Source organism: Chiroxiphia lanceolata, chromosome 5 (genome assembly GCF_009829145.1).
Source record: "Chiroxiphia lanceolata isolate bChiLan1 chromosome 5, bChiLan1.pri, whole genome shotgun sequence".
Lineage (NCBI taxonomy): Eukaryota > Metazoa > Chordata > Aves > Passeriformes > Pipridae > Chiroxiphia > Chiroxiphia lanceolata.
The window spans coordinates 50,064,487-50,087,704 of NC_045641.1; the positions used below are offsets into that span (position 1 = coordinate 50,064,487).

The 23,218-nt window shown below is 40.3% G+C and overlaps 1 protein-coding gene across 8 annotated transcripts in view; it reads left to right on the forward strand.

Annotated features, from left to right (window-relative positions):
* Positions 1 to 23,218, forward strand: part of TCF20 (transcription factor 20) — a 130,791-nt gene that overhangs the window by 92,613 nt on the left and 14,960 nt on the right. For all 8 annotated transcript variants that reach the window (XR_004357309.1, XM_032689140.1, XM_032689134.1 and 5 more), the window contains one exon: positions 22,531 to 22,624. Coding sequence is in view for 7 of the 8 variants with exons in the window: in XM_032689140.1 (XP_032545031.1) it covers positions 22,531 to 22,624 (94 nt within the window). In the remaining variant the exon portion in view is untranslated. The remainder of the gene's footprint in view (positions 1 to 22,530; positions 22,625 to 23,218) is intronic.

Genomic DNA, 23,218 nt, shown 5'->3' on the forward strand with positions numbered 1-23,218 from the left:
TCCAACAGGTTCATGTCCTTCCTGTGCTGGGACCCCAGAGCTGGATGCAGCACTGCAGGTGGGATCTCACCAGAGCAGAGAGAGGGGCAGAACCCCCTCCCCCAACCTGCTGCCCAGGCTGCTTCTGGTGCAGCCCAGGATACACTTGGCTTTCTGGGCCGTGAGCTCACATTGCTGGGACATGTCCAGCCTCTCATCCACCAGCACCCCCAAGTCCTTGGGCTGCTCTCGATCTGTTCATCCCAGAGTCTGAATCGATACCGAGGGTTTCCCCCACCCAGGTGGGCCCACTTTCTGAGCTTACCCAGATCCCTCTGGATGGCATCCCATCCTTCAGGTCTGTCACTGCACCACTCAGCTTGGTGTCATCTGCAAACTTGCACTCGATCCCTCTGTCACTAATGAAGATATTAAATAACCCTGGTCCCAGTATGGACCCCTGAGGGACATCACTGGTCACTGCTGCCCATTGGGACTCTGAGCCATGGACCATTATCCTTTGGATGTGACCATCCAACCAATTCCTAATCCACCTAAGAGTCCACCCATCGAATCCATCTCTTTCCAGTTTAGAGAGAAGGGTGTTGTGGGGGAATGTGTCAAAGGCTTTGCAGAAGTCCAGAGAAATTACTTCTGTAATTTCTTCCCTTATCCACTGATGTAATCACTCCATCATAGAAAGCCACTAGGCTGGTCAGGCAGGATTTTCCCTTGTGGAGCTGTGCTGGCTGTCCCAAATCACCTCCCTGTCCTCCATGTGCCTTAGCATAGCTTCTAGGAGGATCTGTTCCATGATCTTCCCAGGTGCAGAGGGGAGGCTGACAGGTTGGTAGTTCCCCGACTCTCCCTTTCTACCCTTTTTAAAGATATGTTTCCCTTTTGCCGGTCACCTGGGACTTCACCTGACTGCCATGACTTTTCAAATATCATGGAGAGTAGCTTGGCAACTACATCAGCAAATTCTCTCAGGAATCTGGGATGCATCTGAACCAGGTCCCATAGAGGTTCTGCACAATCAGGTTCCTCAGGCGGTCAGGAACCTGATCTTCTCTGTTACAGAGTAGGAGGGACTTTGCTCCCCCAGTCCTCATCCTATCATCCATCCACTTAAGGGGTGTGGGAAGGGTGGTTGCCATTGAAGACCGAGGCAAAAAACTTAAGCACCTCAGCCTTCTCCTTGTCTGTTGTTATCTGTTCACCAGGATTGGTTGTCAGAGGGGGTACAACCAGCAGTTCCCTACTCAGCCAGGCCAGTTTCTTGCCTTCCTTGCCTGATTTCTTGCTGCTGGGGATTGCTAGCTCTTGTACTCTATGAAAGACTTCCTTAAAGATCTGACAGCTCATTTTCACTCCCTTGTCCCTGAGGGCAGTCTCTTAAGGGATCCTGTTGACTATCTCCTTGAAAAGCTGGAAGTTTGCTTTCCTGAAGTTCAGGGGCCTAACTTTACTCCTTCAGTCCCCCGGGGCTGCAAACTCCACCAGTGCATAATCATTGCAGCCCAGGCTGCCTCCAGTCTTGACATCCTCAGTTAGTTTGCTTCCATTGTTGACCATCAAATCCGATACCTCGTCCTGTCTGGTAGGGCTCTATCACCTGGCTCAAGAAGTTATTCTCCATGCATTCCAGGAGTCTCCTGCATTGCCTACAGCTTGCTGTGCTACTTTTCCAGCAGATGTCCGTGTGGTGGAAGTCCCCCAGCAGGAATAGCCTGCAAGCAGGATGTCTCCTTGAGTTAGAGCAGGGAGGCTTTGTCAATAGGCTCCCCTTGATCAGGTGGCCTGTAGCAGACTCTAACCACGAGGTTACCTCAGTCTCTGATTTTTACCCACAGGCTTTCAACATGCTCATGGCTGTTGTTCAGAGACAGCTCTTCACAGTTAGTTCTCCTTTTCATGTAGAGGGCAACCCCTCCACCTCTTCCTTTCCTGTCTCTTCTGAACAGCCCATAGCCATTGATATTCGCACTCCAGTCACGGGATTTGTTCCACCAAGTTTCACCTTTCTAGAGAAACACCCCTTAATTCCTTTGAGCTATTTCACTGCTGTTTCTCTGTTGGCTTCTGTTACCTCAGGAGTCCCTGACTCATCTCTGTAAGACTGCAAGTGTGATCCAGTGTGGCCAACGCATTTCAGTCGCTGGCAGAGCACCCTCATTAGCACCCTGTCCTGTAACCTTTGCATCTCATCCCACACCTTGCAAGAGACGAGCTTGATACTGTCTCCGTCTCCAATCACAGCGTTTAAAGCTCTCTGTTATGTCTCATGCATTACATCCATAAGAGTAATCCATTTACCTCTGTGACAAATAATGGAAAAGGTTTACTGCTAGCATTATTTTCTCCTTAACTGTTTTATCCTATTGTAGCAAACTATTGTGCTGGGTTCTCCTCTGGAAGCAGCATATCCTCCCCCTTTCAGTTAGACGAGGGTTACGTGCAGCACCAGGATGGCCATCGGGATATTCAAAGCTGTACCTGCTGGAAGCCATCCCCAGGCGGTGGAAAGGCTCCCTTGAGCCCAAGACTCTTGACCCGCTGCCTGAGGAAAACCTTCTGGCTCACACAACTGATTTCTTATGCTTGCTGCATATGCTTTTTCTTTACCTCTTCCGTGCTTTGCCAGTGCATTTTCTTTTTTTTCCCTCAGACATGCAGTTCGATACTGTGTCGTGGAAAAGCAGATGTGCAAACTATGTAGCTACTTGCTAGCAGGAGAGTGTAGACCTATGTGTGCACCAGCATACAGGAATCTAGCCCTTGGATTTGGTCTATGGGTAAGGAAGGACAGTTGTGTACGGCGTATGAGGGGTCATGAGCCTGGCAGTGAATAATTCATGTGCGTAACTCATTCTGTGCAAATTAAATACTGCCGTAACTAAAAATTATGTAAACTGTCTGTAGTACCCATAAAGGGTAAATATGCACCAAATTTAAACTTAAACATTAAGTGAGTTGAAATATTTTCTTTAGAGATCTGACTCTACTGCTGTTGTTTACCCAACATTTTAGTATAGAAATAGGAAACTCGAACTTCTAGTTACAGGCCATTGATGTAGAGGTAGTGACATAAGTAACCCATCCTGTGTTTCTTCTCATACAAGCTCGCTTGTTTTTTCTCACTCATTATAGCCTTTTTACCAAAAGACTTGTTTCTCATTTGCTTTCCAGAATCAGAAAATAATTTTTCTTGCTAAATTGTTTTCTGTTTCTTTTTTGAATCAATGTCTGTGTCTTACTGCAGTATTTTTGAGAACAGCCCCATAGTCAGTCTCAAGAAAGGATTAGAACATATGTGAAGTTGCTCAAAGATGAAATTGTACCAGATGCTTTAGAAGAATTTGAGATGAGAAGGTATTACCAAACTGTGAAGTGGCTCTCCTGATCTTTGAGCTTTCCTCGTAGTCTCTTTTCACCTTGGACTGAAAACTGTTGGGAGTGTGTTATCTTCTAAGCAGCAATCCAAGTAGTTTCCAAAGTGCTAGAATCTGCCTTTCTTGAAGGCCAAAAGGCGTTCCTCTTACTCTGGCCTCTCTAAAAGGCTTTTTGGTTCTGAGAATGTGAATAGCTGATCAGATTAATTGGGCTGCTTCAGATGCAGAATGACTACATCCTTCTCCTTATTTTGAGGCTTAAATGAGATACCCTGGCAGATGTTAATAGTTTGTTAAACCATAGTAGGGGTGCTAACTGGCTGCCTTGGAGTTAGACATTTTTTGTTCCAAGGCTAATGAAATCTTGAACTGAAAAAAAGCTGTATCCCTAGTGCTGGGTGATCCCGTTGCCTATAAAATGCTTTCTTTCAGCTGCTGAAGGCGGCCAGACAGTTTCCTATCTTGTTTATTTTCTCCTTGATTTTCTACTAATGAGGAGCTCACTTTTGTGGAAGTTGGAATATTGGTTAGCTTTGAAACTGGCAAAATTATGGGGACACTTTGGTAGTTGTCAGCAGATTTAATGTTCAAAAGAATTGATGGGTCTTTATTCTCAGTATTGAATATAAGAAGCTGTAAGTGAAGAACAATGCAGAGAACATTCTTTGTGTTAGGTTGAATCCAAGATAGTTCTGCTGTTGTTTTCTAAAAAGCTATTCACTAGGAGGTGGTGTGCTGTTCCTTAAATTTTTTTTTTATAAAACATGGTTTTTTTCCAAGACAGAGACTCTGGCCTAGTACACATATTACTTCTGGTTGGTGTTTTGGGGGGTTTCTTGTTTGTTTGGATTTTTTTCTTCTCCTCTCACACCCTTGTCAGAATTGACCTTGCTGAAGGTAAATGTAGCTCTTGTTCCTGCTAAGAGTGCTCTGTGAAAAAAAAGCTTGTTTATCCCACTTTTAAAGATCTCTTTTAAAAGGTCTAAAAAATGTAATGCTTTTCTCTTCAACCTCTGCATCATTCACAGCTTGAGAAATCTTTTAATCCTTTTACATGGAGAGAAGTCCTTGGAACCTGTTTCCTTTGTTGCTTCTTTTTGAAAACATCGTCTTGGGTTTCAGTCAGGTGAACTTCAGAGTAGCAAATGGTGAAGGGTAAAATCTGCCTGTGACTACAATATAACAGAAGGAGATTCTGGGCTTTCTCTCACTGATCTGGAACTTTGTCCATCCAGCTCTTCATGAATTATCTTGCAAAGCCCCCTGCTTACCTGAAGTGGAGCAATCTGTCTAGGACTGTTACCAAGCCTGTTTTGAAGGTCTGACCTCGGTGAAAGTTCTTAAAAAGCGTGTATGGCCTTACAGGAGTTGAGAACCTAAATTCATGTATCCCTGCAGTGGCAGCCTTCTGGCTCATGTTGAGTGCATCTTTGTTAGTTGTAGGGTTAGAAGTAGGTTTGCATATGCTATCCACATCTCACAGAGAACAGCTGGTTTCACACAGGAAGGTTGTTCTTTACCACTTAAAATATGGTGGCAGGTCAACTGTCAGGAGTCTTTTCTGTGGAATTCCGTGCCATAGAGAAAATAAGGATTGCCTTTCTATAAGATTTTGTTTACTCTGTTGCTTTCATAGAACCATTTTCTTTTGTTTGCCTCTACCATTCTGGACCCTAGCTGCAAATTGGGTAAAGAAAGGTGCCTAGAGGGATTACTAGGAATTAAGCTATTTATATTCTCAAATTTGGGAAATCAAAACCTAACGAGAATGCTCCCACACTCTGTAAGTAATTGCTTATAAAAGGTTCCTAGCTGCGTAGCTAATCAAATGCCTAAGCCAGGGAATCAGTATGAACTGGGAACATTGTGGAAGGTTAGCTACCTTTGGCAAAACAAAGCAAAACAGTTTCTAGCCCCAGAAACCTGCGTAGTGTAGCACCATACGAGGATAAAGGTGTCAGTTTATTCTGAATGCCTCATTTGGCACAGGTGGATTTTGTTATCCCTAAGCCAGACCAGGAGGGAGTTGCTGTCATGAGGAGTGATCCTACTTTATCCTCTTTGCAAGCTGCTTGTTTCCACTGTTTCACTCGTGCTAGATCTACCAACTGTGCATTTGCACAGTGGGTTGATTTTTAGCCAGCTAATCCATCAGAAGACTAGCTTGGGGTGGGGGATCTTTGTGCCAGATCAGCCGTCTGACTCCGCTTACCCTCTGAACCATGTTTGCTACATCTGAGAGGGCCTTTCCATGGTAATTATAACCATTAGTGCAAGTTAGCTGTCACACAAAATTGTGCCCAGGTGACACCAACACTTGAAAGTGTTTTAGGCCTACAGTACTACTGTTTCATAGTGCTGGGAGATGAATGTCAAGCTTTTATTCATCATCCCTCTTTTTAAAGAAGAAAAATGTGCAGAACATGGTATTTTTTTCTTTGTTTTCTTCCCCCTGCCACCTGCAAAAAACCCCTAACTTAAGTTCTGTATCAGGTAAGGGCTCAGCTGAAATAACCTGCTGCTTCAAGGGTGACATGGCTGACAAACACAGGAAGGAGCACCTGTGTTTCTTATACCCAGATCTGTACTAGTAGGGAGACAATTCCAGAGTAGGAAGAGGTGACACTGCAGATTATTAAATTTTCACTGTGGGGGCAGGGAAACCAGTAATGAATTTAAAATCTGCCTGTTAGCAGTGGTTAGAAAAAGAGGTGTTTTGAGAGAGTCGTCTGCTTGTTTTTGTCTCTGGCAACAGCATTTAGTATGCTTTAACCCCTCAGATGAGAACTGCCACAGAATCTTGAGGCACTTTTTACAATTGTCCCTAAACTGGCTGAATTCCTGTTTTTCACTGACAGAGTGTGCCCAAATACCTGGTAGTCTGAGCTGGAAATGCTCACACTCTAGTGTATTCGTTTTCATTCCTCAGGAAATGGCAGCATCTTTAATATTCTTCTGCAGTGTTACAAAAATAAGGAAGCATGAAATTATGGGTGGAGAAGAAATTCTGAAAGACAGGCTGAATAATGAACTTCAGATTTGGTTTTCTCAGAAAGGCATTACCATCTGCTGCGCTACCGAAGCTCTGTGCTGTCATGACTCCTGGTCTATAAGAGTGTGCTGCCACAGAGATGAGAACCTGGTTGTATCTCAGTTCACTGCCTTCCTCTGATGGGGACCTAGAAGTGTGAATCACTGTGGGTTGGTATTGTGAGCCTTAAATGCTAACGAGGTGAGCAGGTGGAATCCACATGTACATTTCTGATGCAAATATTTCAATGTCTTAAATGATTGGAAGGCAGGAATTACATTTGTGAAATGAAGTTGGTTTTCTTTGACTTTGTTGTGAATAGAAGTCAGGTAAATCTGGTGCAGTGTATTGGTGATCATGGATTGTAGGTGACAAAAGCACATTTTAGCACGTCTTAGTTGAGGTCTCAACCATAAAGGTGATACTAGTAAGAGGAAAGACTCCAGTATCGACCCTTTTGTATGGAGACAAGAGAGAAGATGAAGTGTAGGCAGGGAAGTAATTTCTGTTCATCTTTACTAGCAGACTCCTTTGTCTTTGGTGTATCCCAAAGTATAAGCATTTTGTCTGTGCTTGTATGTGGTTTTATATTTTACTACTTGTCTTGCATGTGGAGTGAAGAAAGCACAAAATAGATTTACTGACAATAGGGTGTTGGGAAAGAATTAAATGTTTACCCACTTCTATTAGTTGTAGCCAGGAGCACTGGAAACTTGTATGTAAAAAGCAGCTTGCTCGTCCCACAGTTGTGGCCTTTCTGTAAAGCATCAGGGATCCTCATAATCTATGTACGGTTCTCATTTAAAAATACATTTAAATAACTTAATTTCAAAGAAGCTCTTCCAAATGTGAATGGGGCCTTCTCTGTGCAGGAGATTTCTAAACAAAGCTTTAGAGCTTTTTGACTGGCCATCCTCAAGCACAATCTTTTTTTGTAAGATTTAAGTTTCCTGTTATTGTAGAGGTGCCAAACTGTTGCTAAATTCTCAATAGTGAGTGGGTACAATCCATTTATATGTCATTTTAGCTTGAATCTTTCTAAACTGTGCTGCTAAAAAGGTGGTTAAGAGTCCCCAAAATTTTGGAGGAGAGTTGTTGTGCTATTGGTATTTTGTTTTGCTAACTTAAGCTGAACCAATTTTCTTAAACTTAGACTAATTCCAGATGTTTGTCACTTGAGCTATATTCCCTTACCTTCATTAGAATAATGCTACTTACAAATAAGTTTATTCTGCTCCATGCCACTGAGTTTAAAATTATCTATATTTGATTACAACTAGGCAAAAATGCAACTTAAAAATATTTTTCCTGATTTTTGGGGAAAAAAAAAGTTATTTCCTTTTTTATCTTTCATATTAAGTTTGATAAGAGGTTAATTTCTGAAGGTAGGAATTCATTACTTTCTTTTATATAATATGGGTTATTAGAATTGTGTTCTGTCTTTTGTAAGACCTTTTTAAATAAAAAAAACTTCACAGTTTTTCCATTTCATTCTTAAAATAAGCATTATCCTGAATCCTTCGATCAGTGAATAAGTAAAAATAATACATCAACTATAATAGTAGTGTGCTACCATTCATAATAAAGGAAAGCTCTCCGAACACTGCAATGCAAACCGAGTTCATAAAAAGCTATCTAAACATAATGCTTTGTGCAGTAGCCAGACTGGGGTAGGAATGACACAGGCAAAACTGGGACACTTAGTGATGGTGGTGTGAGAATTCCTTAAAATCATGGAATCATAGGATAGTTTGGAGTGGAAGAGACCTCAAAGATCACCTCGTTCCAACCCCCCTGCCATGGGCAGGGACACCTTCCAACAGACCAGGTTGCTTGAAGCCACATCCAGCCTGGTCTGGAACCCACAAATGGGTCATCCACAATTTCTCTGGACAGCGTTCCAGTGCCTCACCCTCACAGTAAAGAATTTCTTTCCAACATCTAATCTAAGTCTCCCTTCTTTAGTTTAAAGCTGTTCCCTCTTGTTCCATCACTACCTGCCCATGTAGAAAGTCGCTCTCCATCATTTTTTATAAGTCCATTTTAGGTACTGGAAGGGGCTGTAAGGACTCCCTGGAACCTTCTCTTCTCCAGGCTGAACAACCCCAGCTCTCTGTCTGTCTTCATAGGAGAGATGCTCCTGTTCTCTGATCATCTTTGTGGCTTTATAGAAAGCAGATTTTAAACTTCTTTCTTTTCAAAAATAAATTTTCATCTGTCTGTCCGTTATAAACCTAGTTATATAACCTCAATATATTTTTTAATTAGAGAAATACGTTCTGAAAGAGGGTAGATTAATTTCCCTAGATTTAGAAAGATGAGTAAAAATAAAACTGAAGTATGATGAGTATTCGTGTAATAATTTTAGAAACTACAGCAAGATTATAACTAGGTTTTTTTCTTGAAAGAATGTTGCTCTGCAGAGACAAGAAATGGAGAAGAGAGGTTCTTTCTGTGAAGCATATTTTGCCTGAGGTTATGGAAGAAGCCAGGAAAGGAGTTTGAGTTTCCTGAATCTTAAACCCATCTTTTTTTTTAGCTAATCTAAACTATGCTACTCTTACCCTGTTGGGCTCTGAGTAGTTTTTCTTTGTTGCCAAAGGAAATATTTTTCAAACAATTTCATACACTTAGCTGGACTCTATGTACAGGATAGTCTTCATGGACAGAGCACTTTGGCAAAAAGTTATTAATGGACCTTCATTGTTAAAGATTGGATCCCAGCCAGCTGCTTAGTGATTAAAGTTTAATTGCATGATGATTAGTTTTCATTAGTAAGTAATTAGCATTTAACAGTAGTCTTGTATTGCTAAAACCATGGACAAGCTTAAGTGGCTTGAGCCATGTTGAGGGAGAAGGTCTGTAGCTGGAGATGTGGGCACAGAGCTGTTTAGGGAAAATGGGAATGAGAATTCTGATGTTAGTTGACCTCATCAGCTTGTTCCTGCTGCAGCATTAAGCCAGAAGGAAGGATGAGAGTGGGAAATAGAACAGAACAGCCTGGATATAGGGCACAGAGAGTGGCTGTGGGTTAGCCCACGTGTAGAGAGTTACCAAACATAATCCTCTTCCTGAAAAGGTCCTTTGAAGTTTTGAGTTGCTCTCGCAGTAATGCTGTTTTTCATAGTCTTGTCCCTTTCCTTGCCACAACTAAAACTCTTTTTTTCAGAGTTCCCCCCTGAATTGGTAAAATTCCCATTTTTACTGTGATAGCAGTCCTTGATTGCTTTGTGCCGCAGCGGGGTAAATTAGGAGAAAGATGAGTGCAGGGCAAGGGCTGGGGGAAGTGAAGTGGATGAGGGTAGAGGGAGATAGAAGTATAGCAAAAGGTCAAGGCTCCTTTGCTGTTAAAAGAGCAAAAAGTGTCCCATGTAAACCACTTCTGATTCACTGAGGAATCTGTTGTGAAGGTGAAATAGGGTGATAATTTTATGTAGGCTAAATTAGGGTTGTTAGAAGCCATTCTTCTCATCCATGCCTCTCCTCTGACAGCAATAGTGCTCTGTGACTGAACCAAGTTAGGTAGCTGATCTGGCCAAGAAAATTCCCCCCCACCTCCCAGTTTCCATTTTTATCAAGCTAATTTTTTGGCTGGACTAGCTCTCTTGACTTTCCGTGTCAGTAAAGATACAGAGAAATGCTGGGTGTAGGAGGGGGCAGCAGGTTGTGCAAGAACAAACTGATGTCTTAAAATGATTTGAAGGTGAGTGGCCTGATCAAGATCATGGCTTCAGATAGAAAGTTTTTCCAGAACGATATTACTAAGTAGCCAAAGTAGCAAATTCAAAAAAAGGTGCAGTTTTAAAGTTTGTCTAAGATGGTTCTCAAATGTATGTATTTATTTCTGATGGCAAGTACATCCATCTAGTTGTCTAGGCATATGAAAAGGTAGGGGGTTTTTCTTTATTATTATGATTATCCCACAGTTTAGAAGCACTAGGGACTGGATGCGCCCTCCCCTCTGCTGGCCTAGTTTGCCAGCTGGAGTAGCCTGAAGCAGACATTTCCCGTCAGTTAAAAAGAGTAGAGTAGCTACAGTTTCTTTTGAGAAATTCTAACAGTGCTCAGGGTGTGACTTCAGTGGTGTAGATCTACTTAATCTATCTTCAGACTTGCTGAACTGTTGGTAAGAGGAGACACACCAGTGTAGGACTTGTCATAAAACTCAAGGACTTGGCCAGCCCTGCTCAAGGCACAAAGATAGTTCTGAGGCACACAACCCACTCAGGGCTCTGCCAGCTGCAGCTGCACTGTTTGTCACCACCTGAGCTGCCAGCGGTAAAATAGATTGTGTATGTGTTCCTGAGGCCTGGCTGCACAACTGATTGTAGCATAAATACACTTCGGTCTTATCTCAACCAGCTGATTGTTGTCTTGAGTAGTAAGCTTTCCTTTTGTTTGAGAAAATACTAAAGGTTAATGTTAAAAACTGGTTGAACAGTCTTCACTTACTAATGACTTCCCCCCCCATTTCTAGCTTCTTGCATGTTTTCTTTTGTGCTTAGGAGACCAAACTCTGCTGTACGTCTCTTTCCCATGGTTGCTCATTTCACGAAATGGTTTTGTTGTTACTTTGCACTAGACTGCTGTTAATTGCAGCTTTTCTTGCACCTCCAACTCCTTTATTCTTACTGAGAACTCATGCTTGCTAAGTTTCAGAAAGTTACTGATGATTAAAGGTGACTGACCAGCTTCATAAAAGACATACTGCTAGGGGAGGGGAAGGAGGAGGAGGGTGTCTTGGCATGAATCTCTGAAATGGGGACTTTCTCTAAAGTATACTGCTGCTCAATGTGAAACTTCAAAGGAAAGTAAAAAAGGTGGGTGGGCATGGGAGGAAAGGCAAGTTCACGTACTTGAGTTCAGATTTAGAGCTGTGAACTTTTCAGACTTTGTGCTTGTGCTGTCAAAAATTGACTGCATGGCCTTTGACAAGTCATTTAGTTATTCTGTAAAGCAGGCTTTAAGACCACTTATTTTGTGACATTTGTAGGGTGCTTTGAAAACTGAAAGTACAGTGTATGTTTAAGTTGTCAGTTGTTCTCAGTTAAATTGGAATATTAGGGAGCTGATATGAGGTTTCATGTTTTAGTTGCATAGATGTAATGGGGGGAAGCTAAATTTAAAGTTTGTTCATGTATCACTTAGAATTGGGTCAAAAAAAATAATAAAAATGTTTTGTTACATATTCTTTTGCTGTTAGCTTTCCCTTTTCTTGTAGAAAGTTAAAATGATGAAGATACTAATAGCAACGTACTGGTACCATATGTAAATTCCTTATATTGTTAAGTGTTTTCTGGAGGACTAACTCTTCACATTAAATTGAATCGCTAAAATTTCAAAGTTGACACAATTCATAACTGGTGCTTTCCAGAAAACCGACATTATTTTATTTTTTAATGTTCATTTTAGGAAATCATTTAGATTAGAAAAATCCAATACTCACATTATAGGTACATAAAACTCTTTTACAAGGTTTTAATGCAGTCTTAACTCTATACTTTAATTATTCCTCCCTTGAAGTGTCATATGTTATCATTGGGGAACGTAAGGATTCTTTAGTGATGCCACATGGTACTGTTCTTCTAAGCAGAAACTTTCAGAGGCAGAAACTTTCCCCTTTCCTGGGGAACACCAATAAATTCAGTTTCCTGGACAAATAACTTCAAGGATAATGCCAAAAGAAGAATTGTCTGTTCTGAAGCTGTCTAACAAAGAAGACTTTAGTGCTGACTTCCACTTCTGCTTTTGGGCTAGAGCCTCCAGAAGATGAAGGAATAAGGAATGCAAAGAGGATGTGTTTATGTAGAATAAAAGAAAAACAAAACAAAAATGCCTATATCCTTCTATTTCTGCCTCAGGTGAAAAAAAGATTGAAATTTCTCTTAGATCTTTCACAGTGACTTATTTCTAGCAATCTATGGCTCATTCTAGTCCTTTTTTCTTAGTATAGATTGATCTAGATTTATAAAACTGAAGGGGTGGCTTGCAAATGGATAATGTTTTTGCCTTTACCGTGATTCAGCAGTGTTCTGAGCCCAGAAGATCTTCATTAGTCCTCTTTCCCTTCAGATCTGGGGAGAACCACATCTAATCCTTAGCTGGAGGAAGTTCTTCTCCAGGAGAACCACATTAAGTCTGTCCTTTAAGGAGACTACTGACTACCTCAGCTGCTTTGTAATATCCAGCTGGAATGCCATCCAGTCTTGAACTGCTGCTATTTTTATTTTCTGCCTCTTCTAAAGTGCTGCTAGCTCATACAATGTTTTCCTGTGTTGTGTGTCTGGCAAGCCTACAAATCCCACATATTCTTGAATAAATTCAGTTTACAATTCATAAAAGTACCTATTATTGCAATGGGCAACTTAAGTAGCACATATATCATTATGGTTTGTAGGGTTTTTTCCTGATGATTATTGAATAGTGAAGGAACATATTCTTGTCTAAACCCATCCAGATTTTTGGCCAGCAGACATTATTTTACATAGATCACCTCTATATCTGAGGACATTTCATCAATATGTTTTAATAATTTCTCTAGTTTTCCTCTACTGTGATTGATTATTTATTGCTATGGTTCATGAGCTTGTTTGTTGTTCTTTTTAAAACACTGATATGTGACTTGGTAGCTTATCACTAAAAAGAGGTGTCCTGACTCACAGGCATTTCTCCTTCCACAAGCATTGCCTTTACCTCTTCTCTTGGATTCATTCACCTGCTGTTGTTGCTTATTTTTGGCTGCTTTTCCTCAGTGGTAGCAACAGCCACCAGTGACCTCAGGAATACTGGTGTACACTTTGTTACTTCTTATTATAGCTCTGCTGCCAACTACTGCTTCAGCGGTTTTCTGGAGGCGCTGTCGTCTTCTTGCTCTTTCTCTAATGGTATTGAATAGTATTTTTGTTTGCTACCCTTTTTCTAGAGAGACAAATTGTTTATTTTTCCAGTAAGATGAGCTAAACTGTCGTTTTCACATACCTACTTCTTTCACATTCACCTGCCAACCTTCTTTTCTTATGCCTCAAATAGAAGTCATTATTTTATCTGCCCTTATCCTACTGCTTTTTCTTCTTTCAGTTTCGAGAACTTAAGATCCTCTTCCAATCAGTGCACCCTGGCTAATTTTATAATTTCCTAAGTGAAGTGCTTCACTTTCAAAACCCTGCACATTTACGTTTGTTTTTCTTCACGCATTTCTTCAAAGCCCTTCTTGTCTGGGATTTGTGCTGAATAATTGGATATGCTTAGCCTGCTGCTGTGATGGACTCTGCCCAATGCTGCTGGCTCAGTCTCACCATTGCTGTTTCATCCCTTTGCATCCACCAACGCTTTGTTCTGTGTTTCCAAAGTGTCTTGCACGGTGGGGCTCTATTTATGTGAGGGCTTGCACAGATTATTACAGGTAATGAAAATTATGTATTTCTGCCCAGTGTTACAAGTCTCTGACTCATTTGTGCTGTACCCTTTCTCCTGTCAGGTTGTGTCGATATGTAATATCTTGTCAAAATATTTTCCATTTACAATTTGCTTTGATCAAAAGCATTTCCTTATTTTTAAGCCTTTATAAAGATTTCATTTCTGTTGAATTCACTGCTCCTAATAACACAGTGATTATTATGTCCTTAACAAGCCAGTCCTTTTTTTTCCTTTGAGCCTTTTAGTAAATACTAAGCATCATCTCTTTTTTCTTTGATTAGAGAAAAACTGATTCTGTCATGCAGTTTTGCCTCTTGAAAACAAATTCCTTGAGTTTACTGCATTTTCTTGTTTACATCAGGTTTTTTCCATTTTTGTGGCATTCCAGACATTGATATTCAAAGCTACTGCTTTACAGGGATGAGGGGGGGGGCTTCTGGTAATTAATTTATCCAGAACCTCTTCCCTTACAATGAGGATGTTGCTTTGTTTTAAAGTAACTGTGTGCTGTTGTTTTATAGTGTACTTGGTAGGCCTTGCACTAAAAAGAAATTCACCGTATCTTTGGGTATTTCCTGTAATCAGTATCCAAGATGGCCGGGAAAGAAATCTAGTGCTGCCAGAAAATCCAACTGGAGTAAATGCTCTCTCTTGCTTACTATGCTGTTCCCTCAACTCTGTGACTCCTTTTCACATAATCACTGCTTGAAAATTTGAATTTCTTCTTCCTCTTTTTAGTCTGCTTTTCTGTCTTTCGGACCTTTTTGTAACTAAATTGCACTTATTGTTGCATGTTTAATTCCCCAAATGAATAGTCAAGATAACATAAACTGTATAATTTTTTCTGCTAGACTTGCATACTTTAACAAACTCAAATCTCTGTACTTAAAAGTGCTTTTCTGAAATGTTTCTCTCATTCAGGGTAGCTGTTTGTCATCGAAGGAAATAAGATTTACACATTTCTTGGCTTCTTGGACTTGGTAGTCTATGTATTATTTTAATATTTTTTAAAATATGAAATGGCTACATAGGTGTGTACTTAACCTGCTTAACTGAAATTAACATGCTTTTTCAGCACCATTTAAAATTACTGGTTTTGTTATTTTGCTAAATCTGTTTTAGTTAACTATCAGTTTACTCTTGAAGGATTTAATATCAATTCTGGTTCAGTTACACTCGGTCTTTATTTCATTTGGTTTTTTTCTCCTTCCATTGTTTGAGAGGCAGGGAGGGTTCACCTCCCCTTCAAGTCTTACTCAGCTTTTCACCAGTCTCATATGTTCATGCACATTTAAGCCTTTGATCATTCCACCAAGTGAAGAAAACAGGCTTGTAAGGAGTGCTGAACATGAATTTATCACTTAGATTGAATTTCAGCCCTTTTATATAGTGTTACAATTTAGCTCAACCTTCATGTTATGGAGGTAAGACTGAAGAGTCTTAAAAACTTGTAACCTAACAGCAATTTTTGTGTGTTCGCGTTCTTTTTAATAATCACAGAGGTTTTCTGTTGTTCACTGTGGAATTTTACAATCTTGTGGTCTTCAGAAGAACTAGCATTCCAGACAGGTGCCAAAGTATGTTTGGCTGTGGTGTCCTGCCTCCAGCGATGGCTGCCTCTTCACCACTGTGTACATTCGGAGATTTGTAGTAAACCAGGCACGTGCAGAATGATAATGCATATTTTCTCCCTCCTTTCGGCAGTCACAGCTTTAGAGTCGTTGCTTTAGTATCCCTGTGTTTACCAGGCAGAGGTATCCCTATCCTTGATGAACTTGTTTTTGAACTTGCTTATCTTTTTATCATCTTGGGCAGTGACTTTTATAGTTCAATTACTAGTTGAGTGAAAAAAGCATATTTATTTTACATTTAAACCTGCTCGTCCTTCTTGGAAATGGCTAAGAATCATTCCCTTATGCACATCGTATTTGATTTTGTAGGTCTCAATTGCCTTTCATTTACCTCTTTTCCAAAATACTTAGACTTTTTTCAAATGGAAGCTCTTTACGTTCCTAGTTATTTATCTCTGTGGTCTGTCTGTTCATTTTTTTTCTAATCAGTTGTGTTCTTTTATTAATAGAGTAATCAGAACTATGCACAACATTAAGATGTCAGGATACTACAAGAGTAACAGGTAGACATAATGAAGATTTTGGTTTCATTATGGATTTCTTTTTTTAATAACTGCTTATATTCTGGCTGTCTTTTTTTGTTTTGTGGTTGCAGGGATTGCATGATGTTTCTGTCTAGGATGACTACTAATACCTTGCTATGAATAGTAAAAGCTAATTTATAGTCTGTCATCACGTGTATATATAAAGAAAATATTTTCACCACATATATCACTTTGCGCTTAACAACGTTAATTTTCATCTCCAGTCTATCGTACAGTTATCCAGATTGTGAGATGGTTTTGCAGCTTTTTACTATTAGTTTGAGATCTGACTACCCTGGATAATTTTAAAACCTTCACAAGTTTTCACACCTTATTGTTCACCCCTCCTTTCAAGAGTCTCTTTTAAGTGCAGTTGAATAGATTAAGTGTCTGCGTAGGACCTTACAATTATTGCTCGCAAACCATTCCTTGTTAAAACGAAACATTTCTGTTCTTGTTACTTTCTATTTTTCCTTCTAGTTGAGGGAAATAAAATGCTCTGTCCTTAATTTCAAGTGCTTCTGTGGTAATTTAATCAGTTTTGTATGTATTGAATAGGATTTTCCATTTTTAAGACATTTTCCAGCTCTTAAATGTCTTGTTGTGGTTTTTTTTTTCCATGCCATCCATTTTGAGCTGCAGCTTCTCTTTGTGCTTGAGCAGCCTGTGCAGCACTGCAGTTCTGACTTTTTAACTGTGTTTCCTAATGCAGCTTTATTAGTATGGCATCTTCCAGATCATTGATTTGTCTGTTTGCTGAAATCTTGGAATCTAAATTTGTCCTTTGTTTCTTGACTTGAAGATAGCTGCCCAATTTTACTTCAAGACTAGTTTTCTGTATTATTTACTTGATTTGCTTGCTTCAGGAGTATATCGTCTTTGGGAAGAGATACCTTTTTATAATGCCAGTTTAAAGGGTTTTACCTTTATAATTGTGGGGTTCATTTTACTGATATTCTCTGCCTGTATTTTTGATAGCTTAAAATTGTTTGTCAGGAAATGGAAACTAATAATTCTGTATCTTTCAGTACTAGTTGTTATCTCTAGCCCCACTCACATGAGCCAGTTTTTTCATTAACCAGAATCTGCACATCAGAGTGAAAGTGCTCTTTTCCTCTCCTGTTTCCTAAAAATATCTTCCCCCCCACACTTTATTCATCTCAGTCCCTTTTTGCAGCAGTGTTCCAAAATCACTTATTTCTTTCTCCCGTGGCAAGCAGTACAAATATTTTTTTAGCTTTTCTTGTAGCTTATTGGAGTAAGTTCTCTCTCTGCATCCCGCTTTCCAGGAAAGAGAATGCGGCTGCCTGCTGCTTCTGTTGCCCTTTCGCCTGAATATTAAATCCAAGCCTCTGCCGAGCCTGCCAACTGTTTAATCAGAAATAGTCAGAAGGCCCTCCTTCCTAATATTGCAGCTGACTCTGAAATCCTCATTATCTTACATCTGCATTTGTGCAGTGCAATTATACGGAAGCAATTATTTTCCTAAAAGCTTACCATTTAAACAGACGAAGGAGAGAGTATGAAAAATGCGTATAACATGTAAAGCAAAGACTTGTACCTATATTAATTAATGCCGCATATATTTTATTTTTTGCTTGCCTTTCTTTGTTAGTAACCTTCAGTTGTTGCTTTCCATTTTATTCCACTTATGCACTGTTGACACTGGTATGCAAGAAGGGGAAAAAACAAGGAAATGCTTGGAAAACAAAGCAAAGGAGAAGGAAAACAAAGGAAAGGAAAAAGAAAACAAAGAGCAAAGGAAAACTGGTCATTGGAAGAGAGGAGATCAGAGTGAGGTCTGGGTGTGGGGCGCAGGTGAGCAAAGTAAAAGAAGAAACTCATCAGCAAGAAAAGGCTCTTTGGATTATAGACAGTAGAAAATATGATACAGTTGCATCTGTCGTGAATGTCCTTGCTTAAACTGGCTTGCTAATTGTTCAGCAAGAAAGACAGTGGAGAAGTTGTCTGAAAACACCTTATATTAGTGTTAGGCAGAAGCAATTAATTTCTGCTTCTAAGCAACTGCTCCTGTGGCTGCCCAGAATATGTTGGAAGGGCTTGCTGGCGGCTCCCATCCTCCCACCAGTAGGATACCAGTACTCCAGTATCATCCCTGTCAGTGCAGAGCCAAAGCGAGGAGGTGAGTGTTTTAGTTGAGCAGCTTGGGGCACTTCTTTCACAAGCCTAAGACTTGTGCTTGGTTGGGAGGAAGAAGATAGGTTGGTAGGTAGGTAGCTCAGGGCATGTTTGTTTTAACACCTATGTGGAGTTGGGAACAAATCTGAGGAAAGCAAAAAAATGTACTCAAAAGACAGACTCCTATTTATTTATGTACAGCAGTGTGGTATCAGAATTTTGAGTCTACTCTTTTTAGTAGTGAAAGAATACAATTTTCAAGGGGAGGAAAGCCGACCTTAAAGCAAAAGAAATATAGCTGGTAGATGGTGGAGCATTTTAAATGAATCAGAGCCACTCTGCTGCTGCTGTGGTAGCTGTCCCCCAGCTCTTCACACTTCCAGGTTGGGTGTTACTTCATTTTGGTAGACAGAGAATGATGAGCTGTAGCAAAGAAGAAATGGGCTGCTAATAGCGTGGAGAGGTAGAGACAATGTATCTGGCTCTAATACTATTGATAATTTAGTTCAAGGGATGGAGTGTCTTTTCTAAATGGCACTTTTCAGTCTCTCCAGCCTATTCTAAGTGAGATATATGTGCCTTGTGGCCAGAGATGAATTGTGGAGATAGGACCTCTGAATCAATCTTCACTGTGTGGTCTCTTTTTTCTTTTTTTTCTTTTTTCTTCTTTTTTTTTTTTTTAATTTAGGCCAAGAGTTGATTAGATGCCTGGCAATGATTACTATCCATTGGCACCTCCCATTGGGAGCACACTCCAAGTACCAGCCTTCAGCTCTTTCAAGCAGGGGAGGTTAAGCAGGCTGCTTACTGAGCAAAAGGAATTTCTCTTCCCTTGAGAGCTTGAGTGCTGTTTCCCTGGCTAAGAATGCTATAATTCCTTTACAAGTGACAAGCAGGCTGCTACCATCTGCTGGCAAATGGCTGTTGGATGGTGGAGTTTGGGTGAAAATATGCTCATGGACCAAAGAGAATGATTAGTGGTCATTATGCCCAATTCACACATTTCCTGTAGGAAGTTCTGTGGTTTTATTTTGGTTTTAGAATGTTTACTAGCTGTAGTGTACATAAATTCATAAGATAAGGGTTCTAACCAAAACCACAGAAAGTACCAGTAGGAACTATGCATCTTTTTACCTTTTAAAGCACAGCAGCAGTGTCTTGTAAAAGAAGACTGAGACCATCCAGAATTTTTTAAGCACTTTATTCTGTCTTTATGGAAACACCTGGGTGTATTTGGAAACCATGTGGCATTACATGATGATAGTGTCTTTCAAAGATTAGGTGATAGACTCATAAGATGTTTTAGAACCATGCAGCTTTGTAGTGTGTCTGCTTTGTGCAGTCACTCTGTGGTGTGTCAAGAAGGAACAACTCAAAAGAAAAGAGTAGTTATTGTGTATGTGGTTCCCTCAGCTTCCCCGGAAAGCAGCAGATGGTCGAGGGTCCCGGGAGGTAGAAGAAATGGGGCCATTAGACTGTCAGTGGCTTGTGAAAAGCAGAAGCATCTGCCAGAATGGAGACTTGTTCAGCAGCAGGGGAGCCAGCAGCAGCAGATGATCTCTGCCTTGAGCCGTCAATGGCATAGTAGTCCTCTGGGGAATTGCTATTGTGGGTGTGTAGCTGCAGGTAACCTTGGTAAAAATCTCAATTGATCTGCCAGACTGAAAAAAGGGGAAACGAAGGCTTGGTGCTCATGCCCTGGCACCTTACCTACCCACTTTCACTGTCTAATCACTCCTAACTACAACCAATTTGAAAGCATTCCGTACCCATTCTCTGTTGAAAATTCGGCAAAATGCCTGTCATGTTTTTGCTGTAAGTTTCAGAATAGCAACGTGGACCATGTTAGATGCAGCAAAGAAGAAGTTCAAAGAATAAATTAACTTTTGGAAAAGTGTAAAAAATTTTGCTAGGGGTCTTGTTTTCAGTTGTGTCACACAATGCACTCTTAAGACATGCCTTTTTAGTGTTAAGAAATATTTTATACAGCTGCAGTTTAATCTTTGCTGCTGTAGTTCCTATGCTCTTATTGAGTGCTTTGTACAGGACACAGTGTTCTGGGGAAGAATGACCTTCTGTTGCAACGGTGTGATGGTACTTAAAAGATGAGGTAAAGTGGGGGGGACAGAATGCCTCTTAGGAACAAAACTAGAAATTCATATCTGCGTTCAAAAAGAATAGTCAATTTGGGTTCTGTCCTCTTAGAATGATTAATCTCAGTCAGCCATATCTAAAAGCAAGAATAAAGCATACAGGTAAAGAGCTCTGGTTCAGAACTCCTCAGACTGCACTTCATGAGTACTTGGCATAGGTGAATCTTGGACTATTGCCAGTACATAATACCCTTCTGGAGTTGACTTCATAGCCAGGAAAAAACATTCTCTATGGATAAAACTTGGTTTTACTCCCTTGGGAGAGTGAATTACATTGCAGTTTGGCTAGCAGTCCGTATATGTTGGTGTGCATTTCGATATTGGTTTAGACTTTTTTTTTTTTTATCTTTGGAAACTAACATTCATGTTCTGACAGGCAAAAATAAGCTGCTTGCATGTCTCTTTCTAGGCCTTTGGGACACTTCCCTTACATCGTAAATACTGCAGTAGTTTGTCATGACACACATTCAGTGCTTAGAAGATAGACACAGTTTAGTAGGGAGTGCTGAAGATCAGGCTCCGGATGCTTTGGCATACCCGAAAAGAGAAGGCGTTATTCAAGCCTGCAGTTGTAGATGTCACGAGAACTGACGTCTCACAAGCTTTTCTCTTAGTCGCATCTGCTTTGATTTGAAGAGGGCCACCTGGTTTATGGCTGGAGCTAGTTTTGCTTTCATCTTCACTCAGTCATTTAAATACAAACTATAGTCATCTCTGCATAGCACAGAATACTAGGAAGATATTCCTGTCAGATATTCTCAGTGGTTTTGGAAATACTGTAATCAAACCCCTGTTTGCTATGCAGAGTGAGGAACTGTGCTGTGGCTGTTAGCTTTGGCCACATCTATTCTCCAGATCCCCACTGCAAGATGTATGCTGATCAGAGATGTGAATGAGCGTGATCTAGTGGATGTGGCCGCCTTGGCAGATGAGCCTCCCCGTGTGGTGAGAAACCCGTGCTTTGTCCGGTGCCAGGTGCACTGCTGGGTCGAGCACATCTGTTCCGTGCTCTACAGGTGTAGCTTGCTGATTGCCTTAATAGAACACATGTAGTTTGACACCAGCTTTTCCAATAGGAAAAGAGTTTGTAGATCGTGTCATCAGCTCACTGTGTGCAGTCAGTGACCGAAGGCAGCTTCTCACAGCCTAAACTCAAGGTGAACTGTACCAGTTATATGAGGCCTTGTGGTGTTGTTCACCAGAATAAACAAAATTCCCATGTTTCTTAAGTATGACTCAAAAGTTATTGTAGGTTGTCTTTTCTTTTTCTGCCAGTAATTTATTTGCATTTTAATTTTTAAATAGTAGCAGGCTCTTAGCATTTGGTGAATTCTGCCAGATGTGGCTGTATCTTTTTAGAAAGGAAAAATGTCAACCTGTCAGAAATCAGTTTTCATCAGAATCTTAGATTAGTTAACAGAAATCAGTTACTATGTACATTCAAGAAATAAAATTGCTGTCTGAATGAGATGCACTCTAGGCTTACTTCCTTAGGTCATTCCTTAAGTCATTCAAGATGAAGTAAATGGCTTTCATTCTGCTGCATTTCCATCTGTCTGATATTATGGTTAAATACATCATTGACTAGTTGAGCTAATGGGATTTAACTAATGAAAATTGAATGTGGTCATCAGATGAGTCTGAGCTACTTTGACAATAATTGTATGAGCATCCTTGTAGCACTGCAAGTGCTTCTTTTGGAGATGTGCCATTTCTGTGATGATAAAGTGTTTTCCCATCATGGCATCTTCTCCTGCTCCAGATAAACCTTTTCTGATCACCTGTGAAAAAGTGTTCAACTTGGCCTTGATCTTCTTCAGCTGCTACTGATAATGAAAATGGTGTAACCAAATTACTTTTACACTAATGGTGTCTTATAAATCATTATTTGTCATGCCAGTTCTCATTTTAAAGCTGCTGCAGATCCAAAAAAGCTCTTTTTCCTCCAATTTTAACACTGATGTCATTGTCAGGTACTGAAACGTGGGCCAGTAAAACAGCTTTGCGAAGTGTTTCAAGTTCTTTCTGAATGGCTGAGCGTTTCATATCTCTTACATGGTTAGAACAACTGAAAAGTCTGTAGTTTGAAAGAGGTTATATTGTTACCTATTTGAAAGGCTTTTATTTGTGTGGTGTGGAAAGATAGGGTCTAACACTGTGATTAGTCAAAAAACTTTTGCTGGAATGTGGTTGATTCCCAGGAAAATACAGGTATTCAGAAAGATGATTGCAATCTTCATTGCCATTTCTTGGTTTCCCTTTCAGAAATGTTCCCATTGCCAGGAACCAGGAGCCACCTTAGGCTGCTACAACAAAGGCTGCTCCTTCCGATACCATTACCCTTGTGCCATCGATGCAGGTAGGAACAAATGACATGTTAACTGTATTTCGTGTTTATTCAAATCATATGACACTAAGTAATCTGGGGTACTTTACAAATTTATTCCCTTTCTGTTTTTCACCCTACTGTGAAGATAAAGTAATATAAATGGTGAGAAACGGCATCAGATAAACAGCCTACGGGAATGCACTGGGACAAGATGGAACTTGTAATGAAAAAGAATCTAGCTGAAAGTGCAGAAAAAGCCTGGTTTGGGAGAATGCAGCTACAGTGACTGAAATTTGACTGCAGTGTGAGAACTGATCGCTCTTTTCTTGCAAAAAATAGAAACCCTGTGTTAAAAGGGTGCAAGTTAATAGAAAGTTCTCCTTCCTAAGAAGCAATTCAACCAGTCTCTCGAATAGGTCCAATTTTCACCATTAAACAAACTAATAGCATCCAGACCATTGTCTGCAGCTATGAGCCTGGGCTTGTGAGTTGGTGGGTGACAGTTTTTCATGGAGATAAACTTGATTCTTGGGTAAAAAAAATACCAGCTCAGAATAAATAATACCCCAGTATTTCAGTCCCCTCTAACTCACTTCTCCTGTCATACAAAACTTACTCTGATAA